The sequence below is a fragment of the Penicillium daleae genome, assembly GCF_028827525.1.
Source record: "Penicillium daleae strain IBT 16125 chromosome Unknown utg000002l_segment0_segment0, whole genome shotgun sequence".
In the NCBI taxonomy this organism is placed as follows: domain Eukaryota; kingdom Fungi; phylum Ascomycota; class Eurotiomycetes; order Eurotiales; family Aspergillaceae; genus Penicillium; species Penicillium daleae.
Genome location: NW_026623150.1, coordinates 1,397,558 through 1,412,110, shown reverse-complemented (window position 1 = coordinate 1,412,110; position 14,553 = coordinate 1,397,558). Strand labels below are relative to the sequence as shown.

The window sequence follows — 14,553 nt, the reverse complement described above, 5'->3', positions numbered from 1 at the left end:
TTGTCTTGTCAAGTGATCTAGTTGCTATTAATTTAGCTATACTTCCTCCAGATAAGACCTTCGCTAATCCGACTAATGGAATAAATGTAAGGGGTAGGACTTTCTCAATCAAATCGAAATTAAGAAGAGACCTGAGGGTCAGGTAGAGGGAAATGGCTACAGAGTCACGAGTATAGAAAAGGGGTTATTTAGATAGTGAAAAGGTGGTAACTAGAGTGTGCATTCAAACTTCAACTGAATTTTGAGGATCGTCTCAAGATCCTCTAAATGCATGACGTAGTTGACTGGATCAATCGGCAAGCAGAAGCTTTCTGAAAAGCCCTCTAATGGTTTGGTGAAAGGTTCGCATGACATCCTTGATAAAGGCCTTCGAGATGAGCTCATACCTGGCCAGCTTCATCGCCCGTGGTGCCCATATACCCAGCAGTCCCCCACGGGGCCTTATTAAAAGATACTTTCGAAGAGAAAGTAATCTTGTCAGGAGACTCCCTATATTTTCCTTCACAGTAAGGTACTGATAGGAGGTTTAAAGGGGTTATGTACTTGCAGGGTAGAAGGCCTTGGGTCAGGGCTGAATAGTAGGAGACACGCTGCCTATTCGCTCAGAGGATAGAGAAGAGAGGATATTCTCTCGTTCCGCAAAAGCAGAAGTAGGCTTAGTAGAACGTATAGCCCTTGTATTAACCATCTTCCTTAAGTGACTGAAGAAGAAGATTCAGAAATTGTAAGGGTAAAGGCTCTCTAGTAGAATAATACTAGTTGATCAGGTAGGGAGTTTGGTAACACAAAGATAGCGTACCGGAGGTAGAACAGTATGAGTCAATTCTGATTGTATAGATAACACAAACTTGAATCTTGAAGAGATTCAGACAAAGGGCTCAAAGGAGGGGCCTTAAATCCTACTTCCCGATTCCGGCCTGATCGCGGGCCACCGTCCTCAGACCGTAGCCATCTAGGATTCCACCCCAAGACAGCGGGAATAAAGGTCCAAGACGGTTCTGAAGCCTAGGATTCTGCTAGGGCCAAAGGAATCTCCTCGTCCTCACCGTTAGACAAGGCAGCCTCCAAACTTCCATTCCAGTCTCCTTTTATATTTTAGATTATATAATGTGATATTGTGCAAAGGCCACTTTAAACATAATCTTGAACAGGACAGGCCGCCTTAATTTTATTTTTGTTTAGGGTTAACAGCGCAGGTTTTTGACTAGCCGGAGACCTCTAGATTAGGGGGGACCTCCTACGCACCATTACGCACTAGTCTTCACAGAATAGATGACCCTGCGGCACATGTCCATTTTAGGTGTAGTCTGCTTGGGCTAGAAGAAAAGAAGTACGGCTCGCTGACTGGACAATGAGTGCTGGTGAGTAAGCAGTGGCTGAGCGATCATTGAGCGATCCCATGACTGCACTGACCAGATCACTGAGCATGAGCCCCTGCTGATATCTACTCAGTGAGGCTGAGCCTGAGCGCCCTCATTAAAGCGGCGGCAGCCCAGACAGGATAGCCCCACCCGGTGGGCAAAATCCTGTGTTTATAGGCGCATATATCTCACGGACACCTTCAAAAGATTTGCGGATGCCTAATGATCGTACCCTTGACTTGATTTTACTCGGGTATGCTACCCCAAACTGACAGCGAGATTGAATTATCTCCTGCAAGGATATCCCACCGTCTCAATGTCATCTACAGCATTCTGGAAGACCACTAATCGCTCTTCTGATGAGCGATTCGTGAACATTTCCCACAGTACTCTCCACCAGAAGCGGGTAGATCTTGTGCATAACTTGCGTGAAGGTCCACGGCTGCGACGTCGACATACCAAGTCTCGCAATGGTTGTATAGCCTGCAAGCAGCGCCGAATCAAGGTGAGTGTTCGTTCGGCTCTCTCGCTTTGAAATTGATGAGTGGAACGCTGATCCTTGTTATATATAGTGCGACGAAGCAGTCCCAAAGTGTGGTAACTGCATGAAGAGAGAAGGAAATTGCGTTCGGTCAAACCCAGAATCATCTCGAGCCTCAAGTGCGTCTCCATCATCTCCACCAGTGACGCAAGGAAAGCACCCTCGGCGGAGAGAGATCTCACCTCCGACAAGGCCCAGCTTAGAGGCATTATGTCTGGTGGAGGAGTGTGACTTCCAGAGAGAATTGATGCATCATTTCGTCACACATACGGCCACTACCTTGGTCTTTACTCCAGAGCTCTGGCGAGGGCCGTTGCTGCGTTTATCCCTTCAGGTATGTATAGGGCAGTTACATCATCTCTTTCAAAGTAATGCTGGTCTATGCTCACAGCGTTTTTGTTTTTAGGTTGACTACCTCCACAATGCCATTCTTCTGATTGCTGCAACGCATCGGTCTGTCCTCGCGACATCCACAGACCGGCAACGGGGCCAGTATCACAATGCAGCGCGTAACTATCTGGCCAAGACGTTGCATGGTTATCAAGATGCCTTGTCCAATCCCATCTCAAGTACTCCTGGAGATGCGCTCATTGCCGTATCGCTGTTGCTGTACCACTATGCGTGGTCTAGCATAGATCAAGCGGCCGTTCCCCTCACCTTATCAGAGTCGCCAGCCATTTCTCGCGAGCTCGCAAGCGAATTAGATCTCTCATCTGATCCACTGATGAATCTGTCCGTCGGCCTACGCTATTTGTTTTGGAAGACGGGTGCTCTTGCTACAGATAGTGAGAGCCCTTTCCATACCTATGCACTTGAGAGGCCCCGGGTCCGCATTGTCGAGGCCGTGCAACGACAGCAACAGCCGCACAACTCTTTAGGTCGTATGGAATCATATCTTCTGGGAGGATACGACTCTCATGGCTCATCAATTGTGGAGAGCACGGATAGCTCCGAACCACAAGTGACTCCAGATCGTGTTGTTGACGACCCGATTGCCCTCGCGGCGTATTCAGAGTCGGCCGGTCGACTGGCGCCTATATTGGCCCTGATGTTCTCTTCCGTCGCCATCCAGGACGAGCCAGTCATTTCTAATGGCACTAATCATGACCGTGGGCCTGCTGTCCGAATCTCGGATATCATTCGATACCTCTTTTCCTATCCTATTCACTTCTGCCACACGTTCCGATCACTTGTAGCCACCCACGCCCGACGAGCCCTGTTCCTCCTGTTGCACTTCTTCCGCGCGGTCCGTCGTCTCCTACCAGCAGACCGTTGCTGGTGGGCCCAGCGCCGAGCAATGCTGTTAGAAAGTCAACTCGAATGTATTATAAAGGTTGAATCCGCCGTCCCAGAGCAGGGTGCAGTGGAGAGGCTTAGCTCTCTGGGACTCGATGCCCAAGGCACCGAGTGTGTGTCGTATCCGATGCGCGATTGGTTGAATGGTGAGTGTATCCATGGCCAATTCTAGGAGCTATCAAGATAATTTTGCCTCGGTCGGGGCTTCATAGACTCCTTCCTTGATCTGTTGTTTAGACATAAAGGTGGAGATTGTTCCAAGTCTATATATCCACTTCTTTTTCAATTTCGGTTGTCGCTGGATGACCTTAACGGAGGATAATTTCCGTTCGCGTTATGCGATATATATTTCACGCAGGAACCTTAAGCCTTTACCTCCGACTACGACGTGCAAAACATACAGCTCGACGAGCTCCAAGAATTGGGGCAAATAATTTAAATCACCCTTTGTAAACGGCTGTGTTTTATTACAAATCAATTATGATGAAATATATACCTAGCGACGCGATTATTGGCTACAGGTTTGTGGAAGGTTGAGGTTCAACTTGATGGCACCGTACCACTTTGGCCACACAACTTAAGCCAACATGAAATCTAAAAAGTATTCTAATAATAAAGAGTGTCTCTAACGTCTCGGATGGAAAAATTAGAAAAAAAGAAGACCTCTCGAGAACCGCACCGCCTAGACAGGTTTCAGGGCCAGTAACTCCGCCCTACTGGCCACCTGGTAATTAAACTCGATCATCAATAGGTAGGGAGACGGGAGCGGCATTCATTAAGTAGACGAGTGCATTGAAACTAAGCGGTTTAGAACATCTTCCACTCGCCAGAGATGTACGGACTAGTGGCGAGATGCTACTACGAGGTTACCGCGGGGCCTTCTTGACGGGGTTTGACTGGAATTAACTCTTGACCTGTCTAGAGCAAACAAACAGGTTTAATCCGGTGTTCTTGAGCCGAGTATCGATCAGATCATGATGGATTTTTGAAGCTAACGTTGTCAATATAGGGTGGAACACTGTCCTGGAATAAGAGACACGAAAGATAACTTCAAAGGGTCGATTGTGCATATATGATAAGAAATTATTGGTACATGTTCGGACTGTATGAGCTGGTAGCGCCAAGGAAGACCGATTCACTAGGCGAGCTATCACAGAGAAAGGGGAGAGTAACACGGGGTGGGCAGATTGGAACGTTCCTCCACGCAAATTCACGTAGTTGACGACAATTCCATGAGGTGAGGTGGTAAGGGAAAGGTTGAGATTCCAAGAATCATTTAAGCAGCAACGAACTTGCGGACGTCTATGAAATAGTGTTAGTAAATGTTTCGCTTATAGTAGTAGCGCATGTAAACTCACTTTCCAGCCAGCGAACGTACTCCTTCTGCTCCTTGAAGGCAATGTAATCGGTGACCATGTTCTGGAACTCGAGGTTCAGGCCACGCTCCTCAAGGTAGCGGCCCCAGAAAGCAAGGAGCTCAGGGTCAAGGTTTTCAGCAGGGGGTCCAGCATAGAAGCTCTGGCGGGACCAGTCCTTCTCAGCAGTCTGGGCGTTGGCGATCTCAGCGTTCTTGAAGTGGGAGATCTCCTCGATCTGGAGGTCACCGTCCTGGATGACGGCCTGAACCAGGAGAGCACCGCTGTCGGGCTTCTCAATGGTGACGTTGATGCGGGCGGGGAAGGTCGGGGGGAGGATCTCGTCCTCGCTCTCGGCGGGCTTGTTCTGGTAGTCGCCCTCGTCGGCGAGAGCATCGTCGGCGAGATCATCCATCGGGTCCTCGGCGAGGTTGTTGATGTCGGCGACGGTGAAGGTGACACGGATGCTAGGGAATGAATACCGGTCAGTCATGGATGGGCCGAGTGCTGAGATTGTGAAAAACTCACGTCTCGTTACCGAAGGTCTTGGTCAGGACGACTTCCTGCTCACCCTCGACATCCTTAGCCTGCCACTGACCAGCCTCCAGAGTGTAGTCAATGCTGGCCTGCTGCTCCTTGGCATCCTCCTGGCCAGAAGCCTTCTCGTGCTTCAGCTCCTCCTCAAGCTTGGCGATGAGCTCAATGTCACCTGAAAAACCCATAAAGGACGTTAGTTTACAGAAAAAAGCGCACGCCCGCATCGGATTTGTATCCCTGAGCTAGATGCTGGATAAGGACTGAATTTGTCCACTTACCTTCACCAGCGGGCTCCCGGAAGACACTGGCAGTCGAGAAAGCAGCATAGGCGGGCTTGATGGTCTGCTTCCAGGGCTGCGCGATGGCGGGCTTGGCCAGGGTGGTCGGGCGCAGAGAAGTGCGGGCGATGGAGCGCGAGAAGCGCGGGACAGATCGAGTCAAGGCACGGAGCGACAGCATTGTGGCGGTGGATGATATGAATCGAATCCGGGGATGTGTTGGACGGAGAGAGCTTCGAAGGAGAAAAAGACGCGGCCGAGCTCAACCGATGATGCTAGCGCCAAGACCCACGCTTTTTTTTTTGGGACCGCCCAAGTTTGGCCTGCAGATCTGCCGAATACTTTTCTTTTTGACAGCATCAAGGGATTGATCAATTATTTGCGATTCGGAACAATATAGAATATGATTATGAACAGTGCAATATTGAATGCAGATGCAAGAATTTTATATACGACGAGAGAAATAGGGCCATGTACTCCGTATGCGCCAATTGTCCCACTTAACAAGAAAACATCCCGAAATCATGACATGCCTTTGGGTGGGAAGGTTGAGGCCTGCTTGGCTCCTTCTTGTGTGATTCGAATGAACTTCACTGAGCTGAGTCCGGCCCAAATGCCGTTCCAGTGCTTCAAAGCGTGCAGTACATCTGCATCTCCCATGTCGGGCAGCCAGAACCCAGTCTTGAATTCCTTCTCCTCCGTTTCTGTCCGTTGGCTCAAAAGCTCCTCTCGTCTGGTGGGTGGCCGACCTTTTCGGCGCTCGGACTTGAGCTGTACGATTTCTTCTTGGTCTCGGTGGATGCACCTGTAGCACGTTAGTCTCGAGTCTCGAAGAGAGAATCCGTGATAGTGCACATACTTCTGGATCATCTCGGCGAGCTGGGCATCGGACAAGGGTTCCTCGACAGTTTGAACGACATCGTGGAAATACTTAATGCGCTCCACTAGTTGAAGGTTAGATCGCACAATGGCATTCAAGTTTTCAGCCATTGTACTCACTGTATGGCTGGCGAGCTTTGAGGGTCATTCCCGCATGGTGGGACACTCGTTCCTCTCGGGAGCCCGCACGGCGCAGACGTTTGGCGTCACGGCTATTCTCGTGCATCGAGTTCATAGCGCCGCGCTTCTTGGAAATGTGCTTATGCACCTTGGAAAGGGAGACACTTGGCATGGTGGCTGTTTGCTTGTAAAATTGCTTGAATTGCTTGAACTATTGAACTAACTAGTGGAGCGGGCAGCGATAATTATTTTCGAGCGGCTTGCAGAATTAGGCGGTCAATGGAAGTCGCGACGACATCACCGCCTTCCCAAATGCGCGAGGCATCGCGTCTGCGCGTCGAGGGGAACAAACCAGGAAACAAACATTCCAGCAACCAGCCATGGGGTGATTTCTTCGGTGATTCTGCATCCGTCTGGTCTTGTTCATACTTTTTTGTTCTTCAACCCTTTGAACATCGGTTGTTTCTGAACATACATGGTCTGCTTTCGTCAGTACATACGAGGACCCGCTTGCCCTTTAAACGGTGCCCACCATGGGTATCAAGGGTATGTCATGTCGCCTCGGTCGGGTCAAGGCAGACCTTGGATAAGCTGACAGGACACAGGACTTCATGGGCTTCTCAAGTCCATACAAAATCCCTGTCATGTGAAGAAGTTTACCGGGCAGACCCTGGGCGTCGATGCCTATGGATGGCTCCACCGTGGTACAGTGGCCTGCTCCGTGGAATTGGTCCTGGATAGGCCTACCAGAAAGTAAGAACCCTACATGGCCAGTTTGAGCCGTATGCACCATCGGTCTAACATGCGGATCACAGACATCTCGATTTCGTCCTCAATCGTGTCCGCATGCTCCTCTTCTTCGGCGTCACCCCATACCTTGTCTTCGACGGCGATAACCTCCCCAGTAAAGCCGGCACGGAGCAAGAGCGATATCGACGACGTCAGGAGAGCAAGGCACTAGGACTGGACCTCCAACGCAAGGGTCGTATGGCAGAAGCCTACCAGGAGTTCCAGAAGGCCGTTGATGTAACGCCATACATGGCCCGCCAGTTGATTGAAGAATTGAAGAAGATGAATGTTCAATATGTTGTGGCACCATATGAAGCAGATGCTCAGCTTGTGTATTTGGAGCAGCATGGTCTCATTCATGGGATCATTTCCGAGGACTCGGATTTGTTGGTTTTCGGTGCGAAGAGACTATTGTCCAAAATGGACCAACATGGAGATTGCATCGAAATTAATCGGGCAGACTTCACCGCTTGTCGTGAGGTTAGCCTAGTTGGCTGGAGTGATGCAGATTTCCGTCGGATGTGCATTCTAAGTGGGTGTGACTATCTGGCCAATATTCCCAAGATGGGATTGAAGACTGCCTATCGCAGTATTCGCAAGCATCGAACAGTGGAGAAGACCTTGCGCATGTTGCAGTTCGAGAACCATATCCAAGTCCCAGCTGACTACCACGCGAAATTCCAGCAGGCGGAGCTTACTTTCCTCTACCAGCGGGTGTTTTGCCCGCATGCCAAGAAGCTGGTGACTCTCACAGCGCCAGAAGATGGGATCAATCTTGATGAGCTGCCATTTATTGGCGCGGACGTGGCAGCAGAGGTTGCGGCTGGCGTGGCCTGCGGTGACTTGGACCCGACCACCAAGGAGCTGATTGAGTTGAAACCGTTGGCTAGAGGTAAATTCCACCCGGGGATTATGCGCCGTCAGACTCTGGGGTCATCTTCCGAGCTGAAACCAAGCAAGCCGATCAGTTCGACCTGGACCCCAAAGCGGATGCCGCTGGGCGAGCTGGATCCGAACAGTCTCACCCCGTCCCCGAGCCAGCAACTGATTCTGGAACGGAATGCGAACAACTCCTGGCAAGCAAACTTTTCTCCCTATCGCTCGGCTCTGAATAGATCATCCTCTTTCCGGGCCATGCCTGATCAGGGCCGCAGCCCTATGGTTCGGAGTGTTGAGCGCAATTCATTCCTCGCACAAACCGCGAAGGCATCTACTCTCCAGCCTGTCAAGCGACAGAGACTATGCTCTGAAACCGATGATGATCAGCTCCCGGCGTGTCCAGACCTTCGGAGCCGCTTCTTTACCCCCAATGCCGACAAAGCAAGCCCTAGTGGTCAGAAAGTCTCTCGAACCAAGAAACAACGCAAGTCGAACCTGGACGTTTTCTCCGATGAGGTGGCTGAAGATATTTTCTCTGGGATTCTCGACCCTGACTTTAAGCAAGATGTGCAAGATGTGCAAGATGTGCAAGATGCCATGGAAACACCAGTTAAAATCCAAAGTGCACTGGAGGCAGATGTCGAGAGCGAGAAAGGTAGTCCATCTATTCCACAATCTGAAGACAGCGATGCACTGCCGAAAGATGAAACCCGAACTGCGGATGAACCATCTGAAAGTTGCGAGTTTGATCAAGCCCTAGACTATCACGTTCAGCGACAGAACTCGGCAACTCTTTCGAAATACACCTTTGACGCGGGATCAAAGGCTTCGTCTAATCGATCCCCAATGACCAGGATCCCTGTCTTTCAATCCGGCAACAAACCCACACCACTTGCGTCGCCCCGGACGCCCTCAGTGGCTGCTCAGAACCGTGCCCAACAGCGTCAGCGATTAACCCCGTTGCAGCGCATGGGGCAGGCAGCACTAACTCGGTCTCAATCTATCAACTTTCCAACTAAGCTTCGCCAGGCCGACTCCATGGACTCACGAAGCGATGGAGAGTCCCTGCTTGCACCCAGAGCCTCCAGCACTGGCATGCAGGGTAGTGAAGACCTGATTATTCCTGACAGCGATGAAGAAGACGAAGAGGATCATAGCATTTCTGCACAGACCACCCCATTGGATCTGAAGCGTTTCTCGTTTGCGGTGAACTAGGCATCATGCATTTGAATTCGGGATATGGAGTACTGGACTGGATTGGAGTCTTTGTTGGCGTGCATTTTCCTGGCCGCGGGATCCCTCTCTGGCAATTCGGGCATGGAGTTGATGGTGTTTTATGTTTTATTTGTTGTGTTGATTAGGCGAAGCATTTCTACTATCCTAATAACATAATTTGGTTGTGTCGCACTTCCCATGATTGAAACTTGATGCTCTAGTCTCTGTACTCCGTAGGCTCCAGCGTAATGTCCATCCAAGTATTGCTGTGTTGGTTGGGCAAATAAACTGGAGGCTGGGGGGCGACCCGCGGTGGGGCCAACTTTAAGATGACCAGCGCTAGCCCCATTCGGGACTAGCGTGATCCAGCTGGCGCCCGGTTGTCCCTGACAGAACATCTGAAACAGAAAGCGGTCAGGCCTGGTTTCCCGGGAAGCGGGAAGGTAAACAATGACGGTTGGCCCAGCCTCCCAGATTCCCATACATCCGTCTCCATCCCCAGCCTCCAAAGGGCTGCATCGTGACAATTTTGAGTCTGAAGTGGTTTTCCTGGACTGCAGCTACGCTCTCTCTCCTTCCCTCCCCCTTTCCATTCCTTCTACACATTCCTATCCTTTAACACAAATCGATTTACTCCTGCTTTGTGAAAGGCTTCGAAGCTTCTGACCAGTATCAAGTCTGTTATCTAGGTGCGACCCAGATCCGAAGACACGCCTTATTCTACTCAATTGTCATCTGGTGTGCATTCGACTTCGAGTTCGACGGCCAGAAATCAATTCGATCTTCGACCTATCTCGCATCTTATCTCCCACATTCCTCCTCGTTCTCCTCCACATTCCATACCAACGATCTTATCTTCGAAGCCAAGTGACGGCCGTCTATCCTCGTCGAGCTTCATAGCAGCGCCGCGGGCGTTTGAGTGGAGGTTCTGACTCTACACTCAGCTTCTCAAACTCCTTCTCGGAGCCCCGAGAAGTGAGTCTATTTGACGATCTAGAAAGAGGTAGCTGCTTGTGCGCCATAACCCGTCACAATGGCAATTCCGTTTGCACAGGGCGTTACCCGTACGTCAAACCCCCAGATTCCTATCATTACTTTACTAGACAAACTTGCTAATGCTAATCTGCAGGATTCATTCCCATGGTGGGATACCACCATGTGTTGATGATTCTCATCGCAGTTGCGATTATCTTATTATGTACGTCATGGTTGGCATTGCTTTCACATTATCCCACGTTTTCCCCGACTGGAATGTGTACTAACCATCTACAGCACTGTTATTGGCCGGATGCTCCTCATCCTCCCCGCAGATCCCCAATATCTTCCTTATCTCTATGTACTATGAGAAGTACAAGCCGGTTCTAGACCTCGCGCAAGTCGACCCTGGTGTGGTAACGGCCATGTCCAACATTGTGCGTAGTGCCGAGTTGGAAGTCCGCGTGGGATACTTTGGCATCTGTGTTCAGCCCGATGGAGGCTCGTTCATCTGTAACGCCAATGCCACTGCCCTCGCCGAGATTGTTAATGTCGACGCCGATCCACTCAACTTGATCTGGGTTGCGTCAACATTCAAGGACGCAGTTGTGTTCCCATACCTTCTGTAAGTTGTTACTTTGTTACCATGTCAGTGAGTCAAGCTAATTCCATCCAGTATCGTCGCTGTCATCCTCGCCTTCTTCTGCTTCATCCTCCTCGCAACCTTCCCTGGCTGGCACGAGGAACCTGATGAGTCCGGCTCTGCCGTGGAAGTCAAGCCTTTCCCCTCAAGACCCGTGTCCCAGACTGCTCTTGCCTTGATCTTCGTGTCCTCCGTCTTTGTGCTGGTATCAGTATTATGGCAACACACAGCGTCCGTTGCCGCCAGTACGATAGCCCAAGATATGGGTAACAGCGTCGTCAAGAGCGGCGTTGGTACCTCTGCCATGGTGTTGGGTTGGTTCGGTTTTGTGTTGTTGGTCATCGTCACCATCGGCCTCCTCATAATGATCCTCAGCATAAGCATGCTCAGGAAATTGACAGACGATGACTAGATGGTTGTTGACTGTTGATTTTTGCTTTTATCATTTGTTCATTTATTTGTTACGTTTTGCACATGTTACCTCTCGACACGCTACACATACCTCAACGCCTTATAACCGAATGACACGCACGGGACACGAATAATACCGAATCTACGAGCCAACGACCATGGCTTGCAACACACGGAATGGAATCTATGGAACATGAAATCTGGGAGGACAACTCCCATCTGGGAACAGGAAATGGTTGGACTTGGACAATCTGGGTATCTACGAACATATCAGAGGATCAGGGATCCTCCCATTACATGACATTTGCATGCAATGGGTCTTTACGGGCTATCTTTTTCCACCGTCAGGATATGCCGAGCTGATTTTGATTGAATATCATGAACCGTCAGATGTGAAAGTTTCTTGTACAGCCTTGCGGCCGGTGTTCTGGTTGCCGTATTTTTTATCGCCTTTCAATTTTGCTTGTGGGTTTGAGGCGTTTCATTTTTACCCATGTATAAACCAATGTTTCTCCGTGCTGAATTATCGAATTGATCTAGCCTCGGCTGGTTGATCTATCAGTTTTGTTTACTGCATAAAATTTGGTCTACAACGTTTGGTCGAATGCCGTATTAGATAGTTAAATCTCAGTGAATGGAAATCAAATAACCTAAACCAATCAATACGCTCTTTCAGCTTCAAGTCAAAGTTCTTCAGTCATAGGGTGTCTTGGTTAAACAATATTTCAAAACTCGGCCCGGAGATGGTCACTGAGCTTCCCATTGTGAAATGGGCAGATATGGTCGAGGACTAAGAGCTGAAGGAATGCGGGGTAATGGAAAACTTGATGGTTCTGTTTTGCTATGGACTATCTATAATAGTATGTTCATAAAGATAGACGGACTCCCTAAGTGACAACAATGTAACAATGTCTGCGGATTTGCCAGCTCCATAGCCGATGTGCGCCATAACCGATGCAACAGAAGCCGTAAAAACGTGATAGGAAAGAGCAACACCACCCCAATCGATAAATAAACTAAACATACAGGCACTCTGGACCTTAGTAGTCCATTGGAAATCCTCCACTTCCATTGCCACCTTTGTCGTGAGGTCCGTCATATCCACCAACCCCCTGGTCATCAAGGGACTTGTAGTACGGGTTTGACCCAGCTTCGCGACCCCCACGACCACGACCACGACCCCCACGGGCAGAGCCTCGACCACGGCCAGTTCCACGACCGCGACCTCGGTGAGAACCTCGCCGGGAGGCTTCATCATTCGAGTGCCGGTCGCCACCGGGACGATGGTATGGGTGATAACCCTGTGACTGTGCTTGGTTCATAGCCTCATAGCCTCCACTGCCATGGCTCCCGTGAGGATAAAGAATGTCTTCATCGCGTTCCTGTTGATGGCGCCTCTTGTGGCTTCGGTTGGCAAATTGGCTATCCCACTCGCCCTCGTACGGGTTGTCTTCCTCAACTCGCAAGACAACTTTCTCGCCAACGACAGTGTCAATCTTCATGGCCATCCCGGCTGGAATGGGCTGCCAGTTGTGAATCTTGCCTGCATCGGCTGGACGAGATCCTCTGCGACAAGCCAGAACGATGAGTGGTGAGGGGTTCTCCGTGTGCACGGGTTCAATGGAGGGAATAGGCACCACTTGAGCGGCCCAAACCTTGTTCTCGAACACTCCCAGTCCAGTCACTTGCCAGCTCATTTTCTTTCCCATGCCTCCAACCTTACTCAGAATGGATGCAGTGGCAGGACGTGGTGTGATCAGAATGCTGTTAGCCATGTACTTCACCTCAGTCGACTCAGCAAGTCCTTGCTGTTGGAACATTGGACTCAAAATCTCGTCAATTATGCGTTGTGAATCCTGTTGCGAGACAAGGTATCCCGTGTAGTACACCGTTCGTTTGATACGTAGCCGAGTGTTTCGGGACTTGACCTTTTCCAGAGATGGGTTGCGGCGGGCAAGGTTGTGAGAATTTATCATTCGCTGTACTTCCGCAGTTTCAATGACGGGGTCGAGATATGTACACCCCTCGGTTACCTGGATAACTTCAGCATTGAGGGATTTTCGAGGCACTGGGCCATGTCCAGCTTGCAAACTCCGGTTCAATGTGCCAAAGAAGTCTCGGAAGCCCTTGACACTGCAGACTGATGTAAGTATTATGACACCAAACTCCCCAGAGGAAAGAAAACGTACTGCTTCACACGGTCTTCATAGATGCGAATCTCGTCAGCCTGGTCGTATGTATAAACAAGGTCCTCGAGGAATTTTTGCTTAAACATCATTGTTGATGCAAATTGCTGACCGTTTGGTCCGACTTCTGGCTTTAGCCCGATGAGGTCAAAGTCCAATTGCTGGCTTGCTGCCATGCGCTTTATGATCGGTGCGAAGTTGGCTTCACCTCGACCCGTGAGGAGCACGGTCAGCGCATCCTTTTGATCCATGCTCAATCTCACCAAGCGCAGCTTTAACAGTGTCAGCTTATGATCAACCTGGCAAGTCAGAGGAAAACACCGGGGGTCCCACAATTTGTTCGTTCCACCATCCATTCCATGCTCTTGGCTCCTCAATCTCCATACCCTTGCCAGTAGAAGACAAAATGTTGGGGTCGTGCCACCACCCGCCATTTGCGAAACTTTCCCAGGCCTGCAGGAATCCAATGGTCGAACCATTCCATAGTTGTGGGTTGGGGAGGGGGCTCAGGAACACTAGGAAGCAGGTTCAGTCAGATCTGCGGTCTTGGATGACGAGACGATCGATGATTCTCACGAGTATTGTCAAAGTCGTAGACATGGATGGTCTTGATTTGTGAGACAGCTAAGCCACAGGCAACTGTTAGTTCCAAGTTCACAGAAGAGGCCACAGTCTCGCTGGCACATCCAGCCCTCTCACCTGGGAGGTCTTTGGTCGCGACTGACCAGCGCTTAAGCGAGGTCAGGGTATGTGAGGGACCCCGCTGGGAGGTCGCGGTGCCGTAAGACATCGCTGCAGTTGAAGTACCCAAGCGCACAAGTTTCTCCGAGATAACTGCCTTGGCTGATCGCATCGAGAGTTTTCACGTCGTTATCTCAAGATGTCTCTGACTCAATTGCGCGTCTTCGTCTTGACGTGGCGGAAACAGTCCTTTCGCTACCAGGTTAGTTCATATCACGAAGATCGCGCAGACCTCGAGATTGCGATCGATTGAAATGATCTGCCCTGTCTGGAGAAGCTTGCAAGTGACTCGGCCCAGGACAGCTTGGGAAGCTTCGATCGAGGGTTTTTGCCGCGGGCGGTCCCTC

At 50.2% G+C, this 14,553-nt stretch overlaps 6 protein-coding genes across 6 annotated transcripts; 3 read left to right on the top strand and 3 right to left on the bottom strand.

The window, feature by feature from the left end:
- Nucleotides 1-1,677: 1,677 nt before the first annotated feature.
- N7458_001532 (Zn(II)2Cys6 transcription factor) lies at nt 1,678-3,370 on the top strand (the record flags this gene model as incomplete). The annotated part of the gene is made up of 3 exons (XM_056904915.1): nt 1,678-1,866; nt 1,934-2,236; nt 2,309-3,370. The coding sequence occupies 3 exons, from the start codon at nt 1,678-1,680 to the stop codon at nt 3,368-3,370; spliced, it is 1,554 nt and encodes a 517-aa protein (XP_056769022.1).
- A 1,104-nt stretch (nt 3,371-4,474) lies between these two features.
- On the bottom strand, nt 4,475-5,549 carry N7458_001531 (MAM33 family protein; the record flags this gene model as incomplete). Its single annotated transcript, XM_056904914.1, has 4 exons — nt 4,475-4,500; nt 4,557-5,020; nt 5,082-5,262; nt 5,369-5,549. The coding sequence occupies 4 exons, from the start codon at nt 5,547-5,549 to the stop codon at nt 4,475-4,477; spliced, it is 852 nt and encodes a 283-aa protein (XP_056769021.1).
- A 341-nt stretch (nt 5,550-5,890) lies between these two features.
- On the bottom strand, nt 5,891-6,539 carry N7458_001530 (translation machinery-associated protein 16; the record flags this gene model as incomplete). Its single annotated transcript, XM_056904913.1, has 3 exons — nt 5,891-6,173; nt 6,228-6,312; nt 6,368-6,539. 3 exons carry the CDS (start codon nt 6,537-6,539, stop codon nt 5,891-5,893), a joined length of 540 nt encoding a protein of 179 aa, XP_056769020.1.
- A 361-nt stretch (nt 6,540-6,900) lies between these two features.
- Nucleotides 6,901-9,250, top strand: N7458_001529 (putative exonuclease; the record flags this gene model as incomplete). Its single annotated transcript, XM_056904912.1, has 3 exons — nt 6,901-6,913; nt 6,973-7,120; nt 7,183-9,250. The coding sequence occupies 3 exons, from the start codon at nt 6,901-6,903 to the stop codon at nt 9,248-9,250; spliced, it is 2,229 nt and encodes a 742-aa protein (XP_056769019.1).
- Nucleotides 9,251-10,283: 1,033 nt separating this feature from the next.
- On the top strand, nt 10,284-11,280 carry N7458_001528 (Fig1 domain-containing protein; the record flags this gene model as incomplete). Its single annotated transcript, XM_056904911.1, has 4 exons — nt 10,284-10,314; nt 10,380-10,448; nt 10,523-10,850; nt 10,902-11,280. 4 exons carry the CDS (start codon nt 10,284-10,286, stop codon nt 11,278-11,280), a joined length of 807 nt encoding a protein of 268 aa, XP_056769018.1.
- Nucleotides 11,281-12,319: 1,039 nt separating this feature from the next.
- N7458_001527 (rRNA 2'-O-methyltransferase fibrillarin-like protein) lies at nt 12,320-14,318 on the bottom strand (the record flags this gene model as incomplete). The annotated part of the gene is made up of 4 exons (XM_056904910.1): nt 12,320-13,412; nt 13,469-13,737; nt 13,799-13,980; nt 14,042-14,318. 4 exons carry the CDS (start codon nt 14,316-14,318, stop codon nt 12,320-12,322), a joined length of 1,821 nt encoding a protein of 606 aa, XP_056769017.1.
- Nucleotides 14,319-14,553: the final 235 nt, after the last annotated feature.